We start from the raw sequence: 18,269 nt of genomic DNA, 5'->3' as shown, positions 1-18,269 counted from the left end.
ATGGAACATTTCTGGGATCTTTTATTTCAGCTCATGAAACATGGGAACAAACACTTTGCATGTTGGGATTACATTTTTGATCAGTATACTATCATCACACTTCAATACACTTATTCAAAGTGTACTATAAATTCATTGCTTTTCAGTCTTTTAGTGTACTATGTGTTCACTATCATTAAACTTAAACACACTCATTAAAACTGTACTTCAATTTCAAACACTTTAAATGTATTTTTGTATTTTAATTTAAAATACACTTGGAGTTGTTTTTAAGTTGAAGCACTGATTTTTATTTTATTTTTATGAAACTGCTTGTAAGTGATCAAGTGCGCTATTAGTATACAGCTGTAAGGTACTGGGTGTCGGAGTGGGAAGTCAGGCGCAGCAAAACAATATATTAGTATACAGCTGTAAGGTACAGCGCTTGTATTTCTTCACATTTTGTTGTGTTAGAAATTGATTTAATTGTAATTTCTTGCCAACAATGAACTCAAAATACTCTGTAATGTCAGAGTGAGAAATAAATCTAAATAAATAGTAAGATTAATACAAAATATATATATATATATATATATATATATATATATATATATATATAAAGATAACTAAAGTATAGTCGTTGCATAAGTATTCAGCCCCTTTGTTTAGTTAAGTATACATTAGTTCAGGAGTAAAACGTGGCTTAACTAATTACACATGGACTCACTCTGTGTGAAACAATAGGGGTTTAATGACTAACCCTTCCTCATAAAGAGAGGGCAGTGATTGGTTGATGGGTAACAATATCAAATCAGACATTGAATATCTCTTTACGCATGGTCATTTTAATAATTATGCTGTGGATTATGTATTAAACCACCCAGACACATCAAAGATATACAGTCGTACTCCTGAACTGAGCTGCAGGACTGGAATGAAACTTCTCAGGGATAAAGGGTTAATATTGCGCAATCCAGGTGTGGAAAGCTCTCAGAGATTTACCCAGGAAGACTCACCAATCTAATCACTGCCAAAAGTGTTTCTAGAATGTATTGACACTGGGAGCTGAATAGTTATGCAACAAATATATTTTAGTTATTTAAATGTCTATCAATCTTTACAAAATGTAAAATAAAATCTTTGCGTAGATTGTTGACTAAAAAAATTAAAAGGAAATCAATTTTAATCCCACTTTGTAACGATAACATTTTAAGAAATCCAAGGGGTATAAAGACTTTTGCACCGTAGTTTCAGTGGCAATAATGAGTTTTGAAATACTTTCTTAATTCCAGTTCAGAAGAGTGCAGAGAAAGTTGACAATGATAACGATTGTTTATTCCACATAAGGTAGCATGCACAGCTGAGGAAAATGCTTCCTGAGACTATACTTTTTCATAACTCAAGTAAATATACTTTCAAAAAAGTATATTTAACATAAATGTCCAAAAAATATATTAAATTATACTTTCAAAAAAGTATAATGTTTTGCATATTACCCAGCATACTTTTCTGCAGTTGAAGTCTCCATTTATAATATGATAGTGTTCCTTATATTTAGCTTATTCAAATGTTTTGATGTTCATTTTCAAACTGAATAATGTTGTACTTTTAGTTACACATCACAAATGACACATTACACATTTTATTGAAATGTTAATTTATCACCATGTGAACAGCTAAAGTGTGAAATACTACTGGTGCACAGTTATCAAAAGCCTACCTTGTAGTTTGCTGCTCCAGCCACAACTGCTTTGTAAATAGCATTAGCTGAAAAGATGCCTTGGTAAATGAAGGTAACCTTTACATGGCTAATTACGATAACTAATGTGGTTAATGAGTAGAAGTCTATTTGTAAAATTATACTTGAAACACGTTATAAATGCACTTTCTTTGTAAAGCAAATACAGGAATTATATTTCAAATACCATTTTAGTACTTAAGGTGTATTCAACGTATGTTTGTTCTGCTCTTTATCTAATATACTAAAAAAACATCCCAATTTAGATCATTTTAAATATATTTAATAAACTTAAATGCTAATAAAATACAAATAAAATTGACATTAAATGTATTTAAAATATATTTTTTCATATACTTAAATATAGTTATACTTGTCATGTTGTTCAAATATGTTATGTCGTTTCTTGTCTTTGATGTTGACATTATCTTTGTTGGTGAGACTCTTGAGCTTTTTAGGAACAGCCAAAAGATCATGATGATGATGATGATGATTCATTGTTATTGTTGTTGCTATTTCAGACTGTGACTGTGATGAGGATGGGAAGAAGAAGACAAGTGGTCAGCGGATCGTCACACCCACAACATCACCTAAATCATCGCCTTTAGTCTCTAGCTCCTCTCTAGGAAGAACAGAGAGGCCCATCTCTACAACACTGGACACTCCCACCACCACATACTCAACAGAAGCCCCCACCACCACCACCACCACCACCACCACCACCCAGCCCACCTCCACTCACTCTCAGTCCAGAGGTGAGGTATCCATGACCTCCTCTGATGCCCCAGAGTCTGACCCAACACACGGCCCTATGACGAGCACAACAGATGAACCAACAACCTCCACCATCACAACCACAACCGCCTCCAAGGTCGTCCGTGGTAAGATCAACTGGGACAGGCTGTTTGGGAACAGGGCGAGGCAGAAGGAGAAACTCAACGGGCTACGTAAACCAGCCAGGCCCTCCACCAGCACAGAGGGTTCAGCAACGGTCCAACCCACCACCACAGCAACTACAACTACAACCGCACTGCCCACCCAGCGGTCTCTGACTGAACCTGTGACCGAGTCACCGTCTAGAGCAGGTAAACACCCAGAGACCCCAGAGAGCTCATCAGACGATGACTATGGAGATTCATCGCCTGACTCTGAGGCCTCGACCACATCCCAGCCTGGCACTAGCCGTGGAACTACAACCCCAGCCTGGCACTACAGGTACTCCAACACCACAGAGTCTTCCCCAGACACCAAGACTATCGCTACTCCACCCACAGAAAAACCTGCCCCAAGAGAAGACACAGATGAGGCCTCGTCCTCTGGGTCTGAATCCGGAGGGTCAGGGGGGTACCTATCCCGTAGATTTGGGGGAAACCGGAGACCGAATGGAGGGTCAGGGGGCAGGAGGCCTTTCAGGGGCAGGTGGCCTTTCAGAAAAACCATAACAACTACCGAAGCGCCCAGCACCACCATGGAAACAACAGAGATCACCATGGAAACCACCACATATCCCACACGGACCGTCTCCGTCTCCAAGCCCCTGTACACGCCCTCCAGGGAATCAGAAAGGTCTGCAGTGACTGTGTCCACTGACTTGACCTCCGTGGGAGAAACCACCACAGACTACGACTCATACGAAGATGAGAACTGGACAGACGAGATGGAGTCCACCACTAACCGTCCACGAGCCTATACTTCCACCACCAGGCCCAGAATGACTTCCAACACACCTCATCCAACCACCACCTCAAGGCCTTACACGACATCATCAACCCGCGTCCAGACTAACACCGACCCCATCAGAGTGAACACTAACATCAGGCTCCCGTCAGGGAGAGATAGTCGTTACCAGATCACACAGAGACCCATGATCAGGAGAACCAGGCCAACGGTGTCCAGTAAAAGGGCCAGACCAAGCCCAGACAAGACCCTGACTTTCGACACACTGACTGTTCTGGAAGCAGAGCAAGGGCACACCAATGGCCCCTACAGTAGCAAGGACATAGACAATGCCATCTCTAACACCTATACCCACATCACCGGCTATGATACGACAACCGCTAACATTGTGGGCTTTGAGCCATCTACCAAGGACATGCTCACCAAGCCCAGGATTGTGGGAGGCAACGCGGCTAGCTTCACTGTCCTGTCCAACTCAGACGCCTTCCTGCCCTGTGAAGCCGCGGGCAGCCCTGAACCCACCATCAGCTGGAAACGCTTCTCTTCAAGCACGGGTAAAAGGGTATAGATATTTAGCATGTTATAAAACTACTTTGGAATGAAGTTGTACTGAAGTTATATTGTATTTACATATTCTCTCTCACTCCCTCTATCTTGCTCTCTTTCTCCCCCCTCTCTCTCTCTCTCTCTCTCTCTCTCTCTCTCTCTCTCTCTCTCTCTCTCTCTCTCTCTCTCTCTCTCTCTCTCTCTCTCCTGTTCCTCCCTTCCTTTCAGGAAGCACAATGACCATCAAGGGCAAGATAGGCAAGTTTGAGGTGTTCCAGAACGGCACTCTGTCCATCCAGAACGCCAACATCAAAGACCGTGGCCAGTACCTCTGCCTGGCCGAGAACGACCAGGGGTCGGACAAGCTCCTGGTCACCCTGTCCGTAGTGGCCTACCCCTCACGCATCCTGGAGCCCAAGGTACGGGAGATAAAGTCCCACTCAGGGAAGACAGTGGAGATGAAGTGCAAGGCGGAGGGCCGCCCCACCCCTCTAGTCTCCTGGATCCTGGCTAACCGCACCCAAGTCAGGGGCCACAACTCAGACCCCAGAGTGTCAGTGACCCCAGAGGGTACTCTGCTCATCAAGCATGTGTCTGTGTATGACCGGGGCCACTACAAGTGCATCGCCAGTAACCCAGCAGGAGCCGACACTGCCACTGTCAGACTACAGGTGGTGGCAGCACCTCCTGGTATCCTGGAGGCCAAACGACAGCAGGTCCAGGCCGGTGTGGGTCAGAGCCTGTGGTTACCCTGTACAGTTCAGGGCAGCCCCCAGCCCACCGTACACTGGGTCCTCTATGATGGGATGGCGGTGCTGCCCCTGAAGCCCTCTGTGGACCCCAGGGTGTCTGTGTTCGCTAACGGGACGCTCCACCTGACTGATACGGCCGCCACGGACAGTGGGAAGTACGAGTGCATCGTCACCAGTTCTACAGGGTCAGAGCGCAGGGTGGTGACGCTGACTGTGGAGAAGAAGGAGATGGCTCCTGAGATTGTTGAGGCATCACACCGCAGGACGGTGCTGTCGTATGGGGACCAGCTGAGGCTGAACTGCTCGGCCACCGGGGACCCCAAACCCAGGATAATCTGGAGACTACCCTCCAAGGCTGTGGTGGACCAGTGGCACAGGTAATGAGGACATGATCTGTAATATATACGTAATCACGCAGTCTATTCAGAGACGTACAGGTACAATCACACGCCAGCAGATCAACATACACACATATTGAAAAGTATCCAGGTTCTCTGTGCTACAACACAGCTGTTTAAACACACCAAAAGAGTTCATCATTATAACTTCTCCTCAAATTATTTAGATGTGTTTCCAGTGCAGAGAGCTAAAACTGGGGTTTTCCAGAGAGAAGAATCGTGCCTCTTCAGTACTAGTTTAAGTTAGTCCATCCATACACTGAGCACCTAAGTTTGAAAATGTACAGAAACGTGGATTGAAAACAGAGACTTCAAAAAATAAAGCCAGAAGCCTCCTGAGTGGCGCAGCGGTCTAAGAAACTGCGTCGCCGTGTTAGCTGCGGTGCAGCTGTCCTTGTCCGCGCACTAGCGACTCCTGTGGCGGGCCGGGTCACCAAGTGCACAGTGTTTCCTCCGACACATTGGTGCGGCTGGTTTCCGGGTTAAGTGGGCGTTGTGTCATGAAGCAGTGCAGCTTGGTTGGGTTGTGTTTCGGAGGACACACGGCTCTCGACCTTCGCCTCTCCCGAGTCCGTACGGGAGTTGCAGCGATGAGACAAGACTGTAACTACCAATTGGATACCACGAAATTGGGGAGAAAAAGGGGTAAAAAAATAATAAACTAAAGTTTTTAAATGAAAAATAAGCCAGTCTCGGAATCTGACCTGCCAGGCTGAACACATCATGCAGAGACATGTAAAGACTTGCTCTGTTATTTGTAGAGTCAGAAATACACTACATGACCAAAAGTATGTGGACACCTGCATGTCGAACATCTCATTCCAAAATCATGGGCATTAATATGGAGTTGGTCCCCCCTTTGCTACCGTAACAGCCTCCACTCTTCTGGGAAGGCTTTCCACTAGATGTTGGAAAATTGCTGCGGGGACTTGCTGCCATTCAGCCACAAGAGCATTAGTGAGGTCTGGCACTATTGTTGGGTGATTAGGCCAGGCTCGCAGTCGGTGTTCCAATTCATCACAACAGTGTTCAATGGGGTTGAGGTCAGAGCTCTGTGTAGGGCAGTCAAGTTCTTCCACACCGATCTCCACAAACAATTTCTGTATGGACCTCGCTTTGTGCACGGGGGCATTTTCATGCTGAAACAGGAAAGGGCCTTCCCCAAACTGTTGCCACAAATTTGGAAGCACAAAATCGTCCAGAATGTCATTGTATGGTGTAGCACTAAGATTTCCTTTCAGTGGAACTAAGGGGCCTAACCCGAGATTTTGCATCCTCCAAACCCAGATTAGTCCGTTGGACTGCCAGATGGTGAAGCGTGATTCATCACTACAGATACGCGTTTCCACTGCTCCATAGTCCAATGGCAGCAAGCTTTACACCACTCCAGCCGATGCTTGGCATTGAGCATGGTGATCTTAGGCTTGTATGCGGCTGCTCGGCCATGGAAACCCAGTTCATGAAGATCCCACTGAACATTTATTGTGCTAACATTGTTTCCGGAGGCAGTTTGGAACTCGGTAGAGAGTGTTGCAACCGAGGACAGACAATTTTTACGGGCTACGCGCTTCAGCACATGGCGGTCCCATTCTGTGAGCTTGTGTGGCCTACCACTTCGCGACTGAGCCGTTGTTGCTCCTAGACGTTTCCACTTCACAATAACAGCACTTACAGTTGACCGGGGCAGCTCTAGCAGGGCAGAAATTTGTTCGGCAGCATCTGATCTAAAGCTACATGTTAATGTAATCTCTCCTTGGACAAAAGGTACAGACTGTAGTCTTCAAATGAACCCATAACACGTCATCTCATCACAAGCCGTAGCATGCTGTTATACCCAATGAATTCAACCCAGTATAAATGACCTTATTAAGCCTCTCAATCTTTTCTCCATTAGCAGTGGTTCTTAGCTGGGGATAAACTGAGACCAGAATATCTGAGGGGGTATTTGCCAGAATAACAAGCCAATATGACGGATTTTAGACTGGATATCGACACAAACAAGTTTTATATTATTTGAGCAAGGACTCAGTCAGAGCTTCTTAAAGATGAACATGAGAGTACCAGAAGAACATTGGCTTCCTGGTTGAGACATTATCTGGCTCCTAATAGTGTAGCTGACATTCTGTTATGTGTCCTCTCTGCATGCAGTCACTGAAAAAAAGAGCTTGTTCGTATTTTGGAAGTCTATTTGGAACAGAGACTTATGTAAGCACACATTGGCAAACAAAAATATATATACAACACTTCCTTTGTGAATGTCGAAAAACCTAGTGCCTATTGGTTTGATTCACTGTTCAGTTCATAAAATCATTATTCCCCCCCTATATCATTAACTTCATTATGCAGATAATGACACTTAGTGGAATGTTTTTCCCTCTGTTTCTTGTCCGATTTAAACTGTTATGAGGCTGGCTAGGCAACCCTGACGTGTTTTCTATTAGTGTTTTATTATTTTCTGCAACTGTCGTAGGATTCGGGAAGAAGCCATTATTGTGAGTCATTGCCAATGGCCTTGATAAAAGACAGAGCTGATCTGCTGTAAGCCCGTCTGGCCCTGCCAGGTGTAATAGAGTGATCTGCTGTAAGCCCGTCTGGCCCTGCCAGGTGAAATAGAGTGATCTGCTGTAAGCCCGTCTGGCCCTGCCAGGTGAAATAGAGTGATCTGCTGTAAGCCCGTCTGGCCCTGCCAGGTGTAATAGTGATCTGCTGTAAGCCCGTCTGGCCCTGCCAGGTGAAATAGAGTGATCTGCTGTAAGCCCGTCTGGCCCTGCCAGGTGTAATAGTGATCTGCTGTAAGCCCGTCTGGCCCTGCCAGGTGTAATAGTGATCTGCTGTAAGCCCGTCTGGCCCTGCCAGGTGTAATAGTGATCTGCTGTAAGCCCGTCTGGCCCTGCCAGGTGAAATAGAGTGATCTGCTGTAAGCCCGTCTGGCCCTGCCAGGTGTAATAGTGATCTGCTGTAAGCCCGTCTGGCCCTGCCAGGTGAAATAGAGTGATCTGCTGTAAGCCCATCTGGACCTGCCAGGTGGAATAGAGTGATCTGCTGTAAGCCCGTCTGGCCCTGCCAGGTGTAATAGAGTGATCTGCTGTAAGCCCGTCTGGCCCTGCCAGGTGTAATAGTGATCTGCTGTAAGCCCGTCTGGCCCTGCCAGGTGAAATAGAGTGATCTGCTGTAAGCCCGTCTGGCCCTGCTCTTGGTGTAATAGTGATCTGCTGTAAGTTCATCTGGCCCTGCCAGGTGAAACAGAGTGATCTGCTGTAAGCCCGTCTGGCCCTGCCAGGTGAAATAGTGATCTGCTGTAAGCCCGTCTGGCCCTGCCAGGTGAAACAGAGTGATCTGCTGTAAGCCCGTCTGGCCCTGCCAGGTGAAACAGAGTGATCTGCTGTAAGCCCATCTGGCCCTGCCAGGTGCAATAGAGTTATCTGCTGTAAGCCCGTCTGGCCCTGCCAGGTGTAATAGAGTGATCTGCTGTAAGCCCATCTGGCCCTGCCAGGTGAAATAGAGTTATCTGCTGTAAGCCCGTCTGGACCTGCCAGGTTAAATAGAGTTATCTGCTGTAAGCCCATCTGGACCTGCCAGGTGAAATAGAGTGATCTGCTGTAAGCCCGTCTGGCCCTGCCAGGTGTAATAGAGTGATCTGCTGTAAGCCCATCTGGACCTGCCAGGTGAAATAGAGTGATCTGCTGTAAGCCCGTCTGGCCCTGCCAGGTGTAATAGAGTGATCTGCTGTAAGCCCATCTGGCCCTGCCAGGTGTAATAGAGTGATCTGCTGTAAGCCCATCTGGCCCTGCCAGGTGTAATAGAGTGATCTGCTGTAAGCCCATCTGGCCCTGCCAGGTGAAATAGAGTGATCTGCTGTAAGCCCGTCTGGCCCTGCCAGGTGAAATAGAGTGATCTGCTGTAAGCCCGTCTGGCCCTGCCAGGTGAAATAGAGTGATCTGCTGTAAGCCCGTCTGGCCCTGCCAGGTGTAATAGTGATCTGCTGTAAGCCCATCTGGCCCTGCCAGGTGAAACAGAGTGATCTGCTGTAAGCCCGTCTGGCCCTGCCAGGTGAAATAGAGTGATCTGCTGTAAGCCCGTCTGGCCCTGCCAGGTGAAATAGAGTGATCTGCTGTAAGCCCGTCTGGCCCTGCCAGGTGTAATAGTGATCTGCTGTAAGCCCGTCTGGCCCTGCCAGGTGAAATAGAGTGATCTGCTGTAAGCCCGTCTGGCCCTGCCAGGTGAAATAGAGTGATCTGCTGTAAGCCCATCTGGCCCTGCCAGGTGTAATAGAGTGATCTGCTGTAAGCCCATCTGGCCCTGCCAGGTGAAATAGAGTGATCTGCTGTAAGTCCGTCTGGCCCTGCCAGGTGAAATAGTGATCTGCTGTAAGCCCGTCTGGCCCTGCCAGGTGTAATAGAGTGATCTGCTGTAAGCCCGTCTGGCCCTGCCAGGTGTAATAGAGTGATCTGCTGTAAGTCCATCTGGAACTGCCAGGTAAAATAGAGTGATCTGCTGTAAGTCCATCTGGCCCTGCCAGGTGGAATAGAGTGATCTGCTGTAAGCCCGTCTGGCCCTGCCAGGTGTAATAGAGTGATCTGCTGTAAGCCCGTCTGGCCCTGCCAGGTGAAATAGAGTGATCTGCTGTAAGCCCGTCTGGCCCTGCCAGGTGAAATAGAGTGATCTGCTGTAAGCCCGTCTGGCCCTGCTCTTGGTGTAATAGTGATCTGCTGTAAGTTCATCTGGCCCTGCCAGGTGAAACAGAGTGATCTGCTGTAAGCCCGTCTGGGCCTGCCAGGTGAAATAGTGATCTGCTGTAAGCCCGTCTGGCCCTGCCAGGTGAAACAGAGTGATCTGCTGTAAGCCCGTCTGGCCCTGCCAGGTGAAACAGAGTGATCTGCTGTAAGCCCATCTGGCCCTGCCAGGTGAAATAGAGTGATCTGCTGTAAGCCCGTCTGGCCCTGCCAGGTGAAATAGAGTTATCTGCTGTAAGCCCGTCTGGACCTGCCAGGTTAAATAGAGTTATCTGCTGTAAGCCCATCTGGACCTGCCAGGTGAAATAGAGTGATCTGCTGTAAGCCCGTCTGGCCCTGCCAGGTGTAATAGAGTGATCTGCTGTAAGCCCATCTGGACCTGCCAGGTGAAATAGAGTGATCTGCTGTAAGCCCGTCTGGCCCTGCCAGGTGTAATAGAGTGATCTGCTGTAAGCCCATCTGGCCCTGCCAGGTGTAATAGAGTGATCTGCTGTAAGCCCATCTGGCCCTGCCAGGTGTAATAGAGTGATCTGCTGTAAGCCCATCTGGCCCTGCCAGGTGAAATAGAGTGATCTGCTGTAAGCCCGTCTGGCCCTGCCAGGTGAAATAGAGTGATCTGCTGTAAGCCCGTCTGGCCCTGCCAGGTGTAATAGTGATCTGCTGTAAGCCCATCTGGCCCTGCCAGGTGAAACAGAGTGATCTGCTGTAAGCCCGTCTGGCCCTGCCAGGTGAAATAGAGTGATCTGCTGTAAGCCCGTCTGGCCCTGCCAGGTGAAATAGAGTGATCTGCTGTAAGCCCGTCTGGCCCTGCCAGGTGTAATAGTGATCTGCTGTAAGCCCGTCTGGCCCTGCCAGGTGAAATAGAGTGATCTGCTGTAAGCCCGTCTGGCCCTGCCAGGTGAAATAGAGTGATCTGCTGTAAGCCCGTCTGGCCCTGCCAGGTGAAATAGAGTGATTTGCTGTAAGCCCGTCTGGCCCTGCCAGGTGAAATAGTGATCTGCTGTAAGCCCGTCTGGCCCTGCCAGGTGAAATAGAGTGATCTGCTGTAAGCCCGTCTGGCCCTGCCAGGTGAAATAGAGTGATCTGCTGTAAGCCCATCTGGCCCTGCCAGGTGTAATAGAGTGATCTGCTGTAAGCCCATCTGGCCCTGCCAGGTGAAATAGAGTGATCTGCTGTAAGCCCGTCTGGCCCTGCCAGGTGAAATAGTGATCTGCTGTAAGCCCGTCTGGCACTGCCAGGTGTAATAGAGTGATCTGCTGTAAGCCCGTCTGGCCCTGCCAGGTGAAACAGAGTGATCTGCTGTAAGTCCATCTGGAACTGCCAGGTAAAATAGAGTGATCTGCTGTAAGTCCATCTGGCCCTGCCAGGTGGAATAGAGTGATCTGCTGTAAGCCCGTCTGGCCCTGCCAGGTGTAATAGAGTGATCTGCTGTAAGCCCGTCTGGCCCTGCCAGGTGAAATAGAGTGATCTGCTGTAAGCCCGTCTGGCCCTGCCAGGTGAAATAGAGTGATCTGCTGTAAGCCCATCTGGCCCTGCCAGGTGAAATAGAGTGATCTGCTGTAAGCCCGTCTGGCCCTGCCAGGTGTGATAGTGATCTGCTGTAAGCCCGTCTGGCCCTGCCAGGTGTGATAGTGATCTGCTGTAAGCCCGTCTGGCCCTGCCAGGTGTAATAGAGTGATCTGCTGTAAGCCCGTCTGGCCCTGCCAGGTGTAATAGAGTGATCTGCTGTAAGCCCGTCTGGCCCTGCCAGGTGTAATAGAGTGATCTGCTGTAAGCCCGTCTGGCCCTGCCAGGTGTAATAGTGATCTGCTGTAAGCCCGTCTGGCCCTGCCAGGTGTAATAGAGTGATCTGCTGTAAGCCCGTCTGGCCCTGCCAGGTGAAATAGAGTGATCTGCTGTAAGCCCGTCTGGCCCTGCCAGGTGTAATAGAGTGATCTGCTGTAAGCCCGTCTGGCCCTGCCAGGTGAAATAGAGTGATCTGCTGTAAGCCCGTCTGGCCCTGCCAGGTGTGATAGTGATCTGCTGTAAGCCCGTCTGGCCCTGCCAGGTGAAATATAGTGATCTGCTGTAAGCCCGTCTGGCCCTGCCAGGTGTAATAGTGATCTGCTGTAAGCCCGTCTGGCCCTGCCAGGTGTAATAGAGTGATCTGCTGTAAGCCCGTCTGGCCCTGCCAGGTGTAATAGTGATCTGCTGTAAGCCCGTCTGGCCCTGCCAGGTGTAATAGAGTGATCTGCTGTAAGCCCGTCTGGGCCTGCCAGGTGAAATAGAGTGATCTGCTGTAAGCCCGTCTGGCCCTGCCAGGTGAAATAGAGTGATCTGCTGTAAGCCCATCTGGCCCTGCCAGGTGTAATAGAGTGATCTGCTGTAAGCCCGTCTGGCCCTGCCAGGTGAAATAGAGTGATCTGCTGTAAGCCCGTCTGGCCCTGCCAGGTGTAATAGAGTGATCTGCTGTAAGCCCGTCTGGCCCTGCCAGGTGAAATAGAGTGATCTGCTTTAAGCCCGTCTGGCCCTGCCAGGTGTAATAGAGTGATCTGCTGTAAGCCCATCTGGCCCTGCCAGGTTTGATAGAGTGATCTGCTGTAAGCCCGTCTGGCCCTGCCAGGTGTAATAGAGTGATCTGCTGTAAGCCCGTCTGGCCCTGCCAGGTGAAATAGAGTGATCTGCTTTAAGCCCGTCTGGCCCTGCCAGGTGTAATAGAGTGATCTGCTGTAAGCCCATCTGGCCCTGCCAGGTTTGATAGAGTGATCTGCTGTAAGCCCATCTGGCCCTGCCAGGTTTGATAGAGTGATCTGCTGTAAGCCCATCTGGACCTGCCAGGTGAAATAGAGTGATCTGCTGTAAGCCCGTCTGGCCCTGCCAGGTGTAATAGAGTGATCTGCTGTAAGCCCATCTGGACCTGCCAGGTGAAATAGAGTGATCTGCTGTAAGCCCGTCTGGCCCTGCCAGGTGTAATAGAGTGATCTGCTGTAAGCCCATCTGGACCTGCCAGGTGAAATAGAGTGATCTGCTGTAAGCCCGTCTGGCCCTGCCAGGTGTAATAGAGTGATCTGCTGTAAGCCCATCTGGCCCTGCCAGGTGTAATAGAGTGATCTGCTGTAAGCCCATCTGGCCCTGCCAGGTGTAATAGAGTGATCTGCTGTAAGCCCATCTGGCCCTGCCAGGTGAAATAGAGTGATCTGCTGTAAGCCCGTCTGGCCCTGCCAGGTGAATAGAGTGATCTGCTGTAAGCCCGTCTGGCCCTGCCAGGTGAAATAGAGTGATCTGCTGTAAGCCCGTCTGGCCCTGCCAGGTGTAATAGTGATCTGCTGTAAGCCCATCTGGCCCTGCCAGGTGAAACAGAGTGATCTGCTGTAAGCCCGTCTGGCCCTGCCAGGTGAAATAGAGTGATCTGCTGTAAGCCCGTCTGGCCCTGCCAGGTGAAATAGAGTGATCTGCTGTAAGCCCGTCTGGCCCTGCCAGGTGTAATAGTGATCTGCTGTAAGCCCGTCTGGCCCTGCCAGGTGAAATAGAGTGATCTGCTGTAAGCCCGTCTGGCCCTGCCAGGTGAAATAGAGTGATCTGCTGTAAGCCCGTCTGGCCCTGCCAGGTGAAATAGAGTGATCTGCTGTAAGCCCATCTGGCCCTGCCAGGTGTAATAGAGTGATCTGCTGTAAGCCCATCTGGCCCTGCCAGGTGAAATAGAGTGATCTGCTGTAAGCCCGTCTGGCCCTGCCAGGTGAAATAGTGATCTGCTGTAAGCCCGTCTGGCACTGCCAGGTGTAATAGAGTGATCTGCTGTAAGCCCGTCTGGCCCTGCCAGGTGAAACAGAGTGATCTGCTGTAAGTCCATCTGGAACTGCCAGGTAAAATAGAGTGATCTGCTGTAAGTCCATCTGGCCCTGCCAGGTGGAATAGAGTGATCTGCTGTAAGCCCGTCTGGCCCTGCCAGGTGTAATAGAGTGATCTGCTGTAAGCCCGTCTGGCCCTGCCAGGTGAAATAGAGTGATCTGCTGTAAGCCCGTCTGGCCCTGCCAGGTGAAATAGAGTGATCTGCTGTAAGCCCATCTGGCCCTGCCAGGTGAAATAGAGTGATCTGCTGTAAGCCCGTCTGGCCCTGCCAGGTGTGATAGTGATCTGCTGTAAGCCCGTCTGGCCCTGCCAGGTGTGATAGTGATCTGCTGTAAGCCCGTCTGGCCCTGCCAGGTGTAATAGAGTGATCTGCTGTAAGCCCGTCTGGCCCTGCCAGGTGTAATAGAGTGATCTGCTGTAAGCCCGTCTGGCCCTGCCAGGTGTAATAGAGTGATCTGCTGTAAGCCCGTCTGGCCCTGCCAGGTGTAATAGAGTGATCTGCTGTAAGCCCGTCTGGCCCTGCCAGGTGTAATAGAGTGATCTGCTGTAAGCCCGTCTGGCCCTGCCAGGTGTAATAGTGATCTGCTGTAAGCCCGTCTGGCCCTGCCAGGTGTAATAGAGTGATCTGCTGTAAGCCCGTCTGGCCCTGCCAGGTGAAATAGAGTGATCTGCTGTAAGCCCGTCTGGCCCTGCCAGGTGTAATAGAGTGATCTGCTGTAAGCCCCTCTGGCCCTGCCAGGTGAAATAGAGTGATCTGCTGTAAGCCCGTCTGGCCCTGCCAGGTGTGATAGTGATCTGCTGTAAGCCCGTCTGGCCCTGCCAGGTGAAATAGAGTGATCTGCTGTAAGCCCGTCTGGCCCTGCCAGGTGTAATAGTGATCTGCTGTAAGCCCGTCTGGCCCTGCCAGGTGTAATAGAGTGATCTGCTGTAAGCCCGTCTGGCCCTGCCAGGTGTAATAGTGATCTGCTGTAAGCCCGTCTGGCCCTGCCAGGTGTAATAGAGTGATCTGCTGTAAGCCCGTCTGGCCCTGCCAGGTGTAATAGAGTGATCTGCTGTAAGCCCGTCTGGCCCTGCCAGGTGAAATAGAGTGATCTGCTTTAAGCCCGTCTGGCCCTGCCAGGTGTAATAGAGTGATCTGCTGTAAGCCCATCTGGCCCTGCCAGGTTTGATAGAGTGATCTGCTGTAAGCCCGTCTGGCCCTGCCAGGTGTAATAGAGTGATCTGCTGTAAGCCCGTCTGGCCCTGCCAGGTGAAATAGAGTGATCTGCTTTAAGCCCGTCTGGCCCTGCCAGGTGTAATAGAGTGATCTGCTGTAAGCCCATCTGGCCCTGCCAGGTTTGATAGAGTGATCTGCTGTAAGCCCATCTGGCCCTGCCAGGTTTGATAGAGTGATCTGCTGTAAGCCCATCTGGCCCTGCCAGGTGTAATAGAGTGATCTGCTGTAAGCCCGTCTGGCCCTGCCAGGTGTGATAGAGTGATCTGCTGTAAGCCCATCTGGCCCCTGTAAGAATGACACATTCCACGTATGTTTTACGGAGATTGATGGAAATACCAAGCAGGAGGACATATAAGCTCCACAAGGAGGAAAAGTCATTAGATGTTGTTGATGTGATGACATGACTGCTGCTGTTTTAAACAGAACATTTCCCCCAGTAGTCTCAACTCTACATGACCTACTATACTTCTGTATGTTATTGTAAAATCAATAGGAAGTAATATCATATAAAGCAACATTCTTTCTCTATTCAACAATTTTTAATTTGTTGTTATCTACAAATGATGACACACTGAATCTTCGTTTGGGTATTGGTTAGCCTACAATTAGGGTGTGGAAATGTTAAGATTATTTTGCTCTTCACTCGTAGTCACTTAGTATCCTCCTCCCGGCCGGTCACATTGTACAGCGCCATATGTTCCTAACGGAAACCCTGAGGGTTTTGTTTTTCTTGGAATAGAAACACAATAATATTAATCAAATTAATTAAGCTACATTTCTTAAAATCAATCCCATATACTATGTTCTTACAAAAAAAGGTTTTAAATTCTCTAATACAGCCAATATAAAAAACAGTCAAATGCTTCTCAAAGATGGCCTCTGGGGGTCAAACTAGAACTAACTAGCATTAATGGTAACAATGGCTGACACTTAAATAACGTGCCATAGAATTCTGCGGCAGCCCGCAAGCTGTGCTGCAGTACGAAGTAACTTTTAAAGAAAGAGCCAATGTACCTAATTATTTTTCACAACTCTTTATCCAGGATGGGAAACAGGATCCAGGTCCTGGACAACGGTACCCTGGTCATAGACTCTGTGAGTGACAAGGACACTGGGGACTACCTGTGTGTGGCGCGCAGCAAGGTGGGAGACGACCTCCAGCTCATGAAGGTCACTGTGTCCATGAAGCCAGCCAAGATCGAGCCCAAGACGTACAGCAAGAAGCAGGTCCCCTACGGCAACGACCTGAAGGTGGACTGCAAAGCGTCTGGAGCCCCGGAGCCAGAGATCTCCTGGGGCCTACCGGACGGCACCATGGTCAACAGCGCCCTGCAGGCAGACAGCAGCAGTGGAGGGGGACGCGCACGTCGATACATCCTGTTTGATAATGGCACGCTTTATCTCAACCAGGTGTGAAATCTACCTGAACACTAATTAGTTAATGCATTGGCTTGCTAGGAATAATGGGCTGTATTCAATGTTGCTAACTCAACGTTGCTAGATGTATTTCTTCTCTGTCTTTGTAGTCCTCTGACTCCGATCTGCTGGTACTGTGTCTGTCTACAGGTGGGCATGGCGGAGGAGGGAGACTACACGTGCTACGCCGAGAACCAGCTGGGCAAGGATGAGATGCACGTACACATCACCGTGGTGACTGCAGCGCCACGGATACGGACGCCCAGCCGGACCTACGCCCAAGTGAAGCCTGGAGGTGACATCCGCTTCGACTGCGAGGCCACGGGCGAGCCCAAGCCCAAAATCCTGTGGATGCTCCCTACCAACGACATGATCGCAGCCTCCAACGAACGCTACCTGATGCACGTCAACGGGTCTCTCGATATCCGGGACGTTAAGCTTAGGGATGCTGGTGAGTACGTGTGCATGGCTCGCAACACCGCCGGGGATGACAGCAAGGTTTACAAGCTGGATATTGACGGAAACCCTCCGGTGATCAACGGCTACTACCAGAACAGGACCGTGGTGAAAGACACGGCTGCTAAGTACTCCAGGAAGTTCATAGACTGCAAGGCCGCTGGAGACCCACCTCCGAAGATCACCTGGATCATGCCGGATAACATCTTCCTGAATGCTCCGTATTTTGGCAGCAGAATTATCGTCCACCACAACGGAACGCTGGAATTCCGGAACGTCCGTCCGACGGACATGGCGGAGTTCATCTGCATGGCAAGGAACGACGGAGGGGAGGCGGTGATGGTGGTACAGCTGGAGGTCACTGACATGCTCCGACGGCCCATCTTCAAGAACCCCTTCAACGAGAAGGTGGTGACCCGCATGGGCAAGACCACGGTGCTGAACTGTTCTGCAGATGGTCACCCCACACCAGAGATCATCTGGCTGCTGCCTAATGGGACCCGCTTCACTGGCAGCCCCGACCGGGGCTTGCGCCAACACATAGGCAACGACGGAACCTTCGTCATCTACAACCCCACGAAGGAGGATGCTGGGAAGTACCGCTGTGCCGCTAAGAACTCGGTGGGCTACATTGAGAAACTGATAGTTCTGGAGGTGGGCCAGAAACCTTTAATCCTCACCAGGCCCAGAGGAATCATACGCAGTGTGTCTGGGGACCCTCTGTTCCTCCACTGCCTGGCTGATGGCAGCCCCAGCCCCAGCATCTACTGGACCATCCCTGGAGGCCACACCCTGGTCAGGCCGCAGGTCCATGGACGCCACCAGCTGATGGAGAACGGGACCCTGGTTGTCAGGGACACCACCCTCCACGACCGGGGAAACTACGTGTGTCGGGTAGGGAATGACGCAGGCGAGGCGGTTCTCACAGTGCCGGTCATCATCATCGCCTACCCTCCCCGCATCACCGCGGGACCCCCTCCCACCGTGAGGGTGGTGGCGGGGGCGCCCATCCAACTCAACTGTGCCGTCATCGGGATCCCAAAGCCAGAGATTACCTGGGAGCTGCCTGACCGCTCTGTGCTCTCCACGGCGGGGAAAGGGCGGCCCACGGGCAGCGAGCTGCTCCACCCACAGGGCACGCTGATCATCCAGAGACCCACCACAGCAGATTCTGGCACCTACAAGTGCCTGGCCAAAAACCATCTGGGCACGGACTCACGGGTTACGTATATGCGTGTGCTGTGAGGACCAACGCTGACTGAAGGGGAATATAAAAACCCTGGACTATAAACTCTAAACAGACACAGAAACTTCACAGTGTGTCCTATAATGTACAATGTCAGGAAAGACTATTTTCCCCATGTGGACTTGTGAAGAGCCGGGTTTGTGGAATAGTTTGACCACGGTACAGCTCACATCAATCAGCCCAGTAGCAGAACCGGATTATTGAGAGGAGGAGGAGGGAAAGGAGGAGGGAACAAAAAGAAAGGGAAACTGTACAGAAGAGGATCTGTTCTTTTCCCAGAAAGA

General features: G+C 50.0%; 1 protein-coding gene across 1 annotated transcript in view; it reads left to right on the top strand.

The window, feature by feature from the left end:
• LOC120028530 (immunoglobulin superfamily member 10-like) overlaps nucleotides 1-17,984 on the top strand; it is a 31,834-nt gene extending 13,850 nt beyond the window's left edge. Inside the window, exons 6-9 of the mRNA XM_038973722.1 lie at nucleotides 2,239-3,956; nucleotides 4,189-5,069; nucleotides 15,911-16,277; nucleotides 16,434-17,984. Coding sequence (XP_038829650.1) covers nucleotides 2,239-3,956; nucleotides 4,189-5,069; nucleotides 15,911-16,277; nucleotides 16,434-17,984 — 4,517 coding nt within the window. The remainder of the gene's footprint in view (nucleotides 1-2,238; nucleotides 3,957-4,188; nucleotides 5,070-15,910; nucleotides 16,278-16,433) is intronic.
• The last annotated feature ends 285 nt before the right edge of the window (nucleotides 17,985-18,269 follow it).

The sequence above is a fragment of the Salvelinus namaycush genome, chromosome 34, assembly GCF_016432855.1.
Source record: "Salvelinus namaycush isolate Seneca chromosome 34, SaNama_1.0, whole genome shotgun sequence".
NCBI classification, from domain to species: Eukaryota; Metazoa; Chordata; class Actinopteri; order Salmoniformes; family Salmonidae; genus Salvelinus; species Salvelinus namaycush.
The sequence above is the reverse complement of the archived record's forward strand: the minus strand, read 5'-3'. Positions and strand labels throughout refer to the sequence as shown.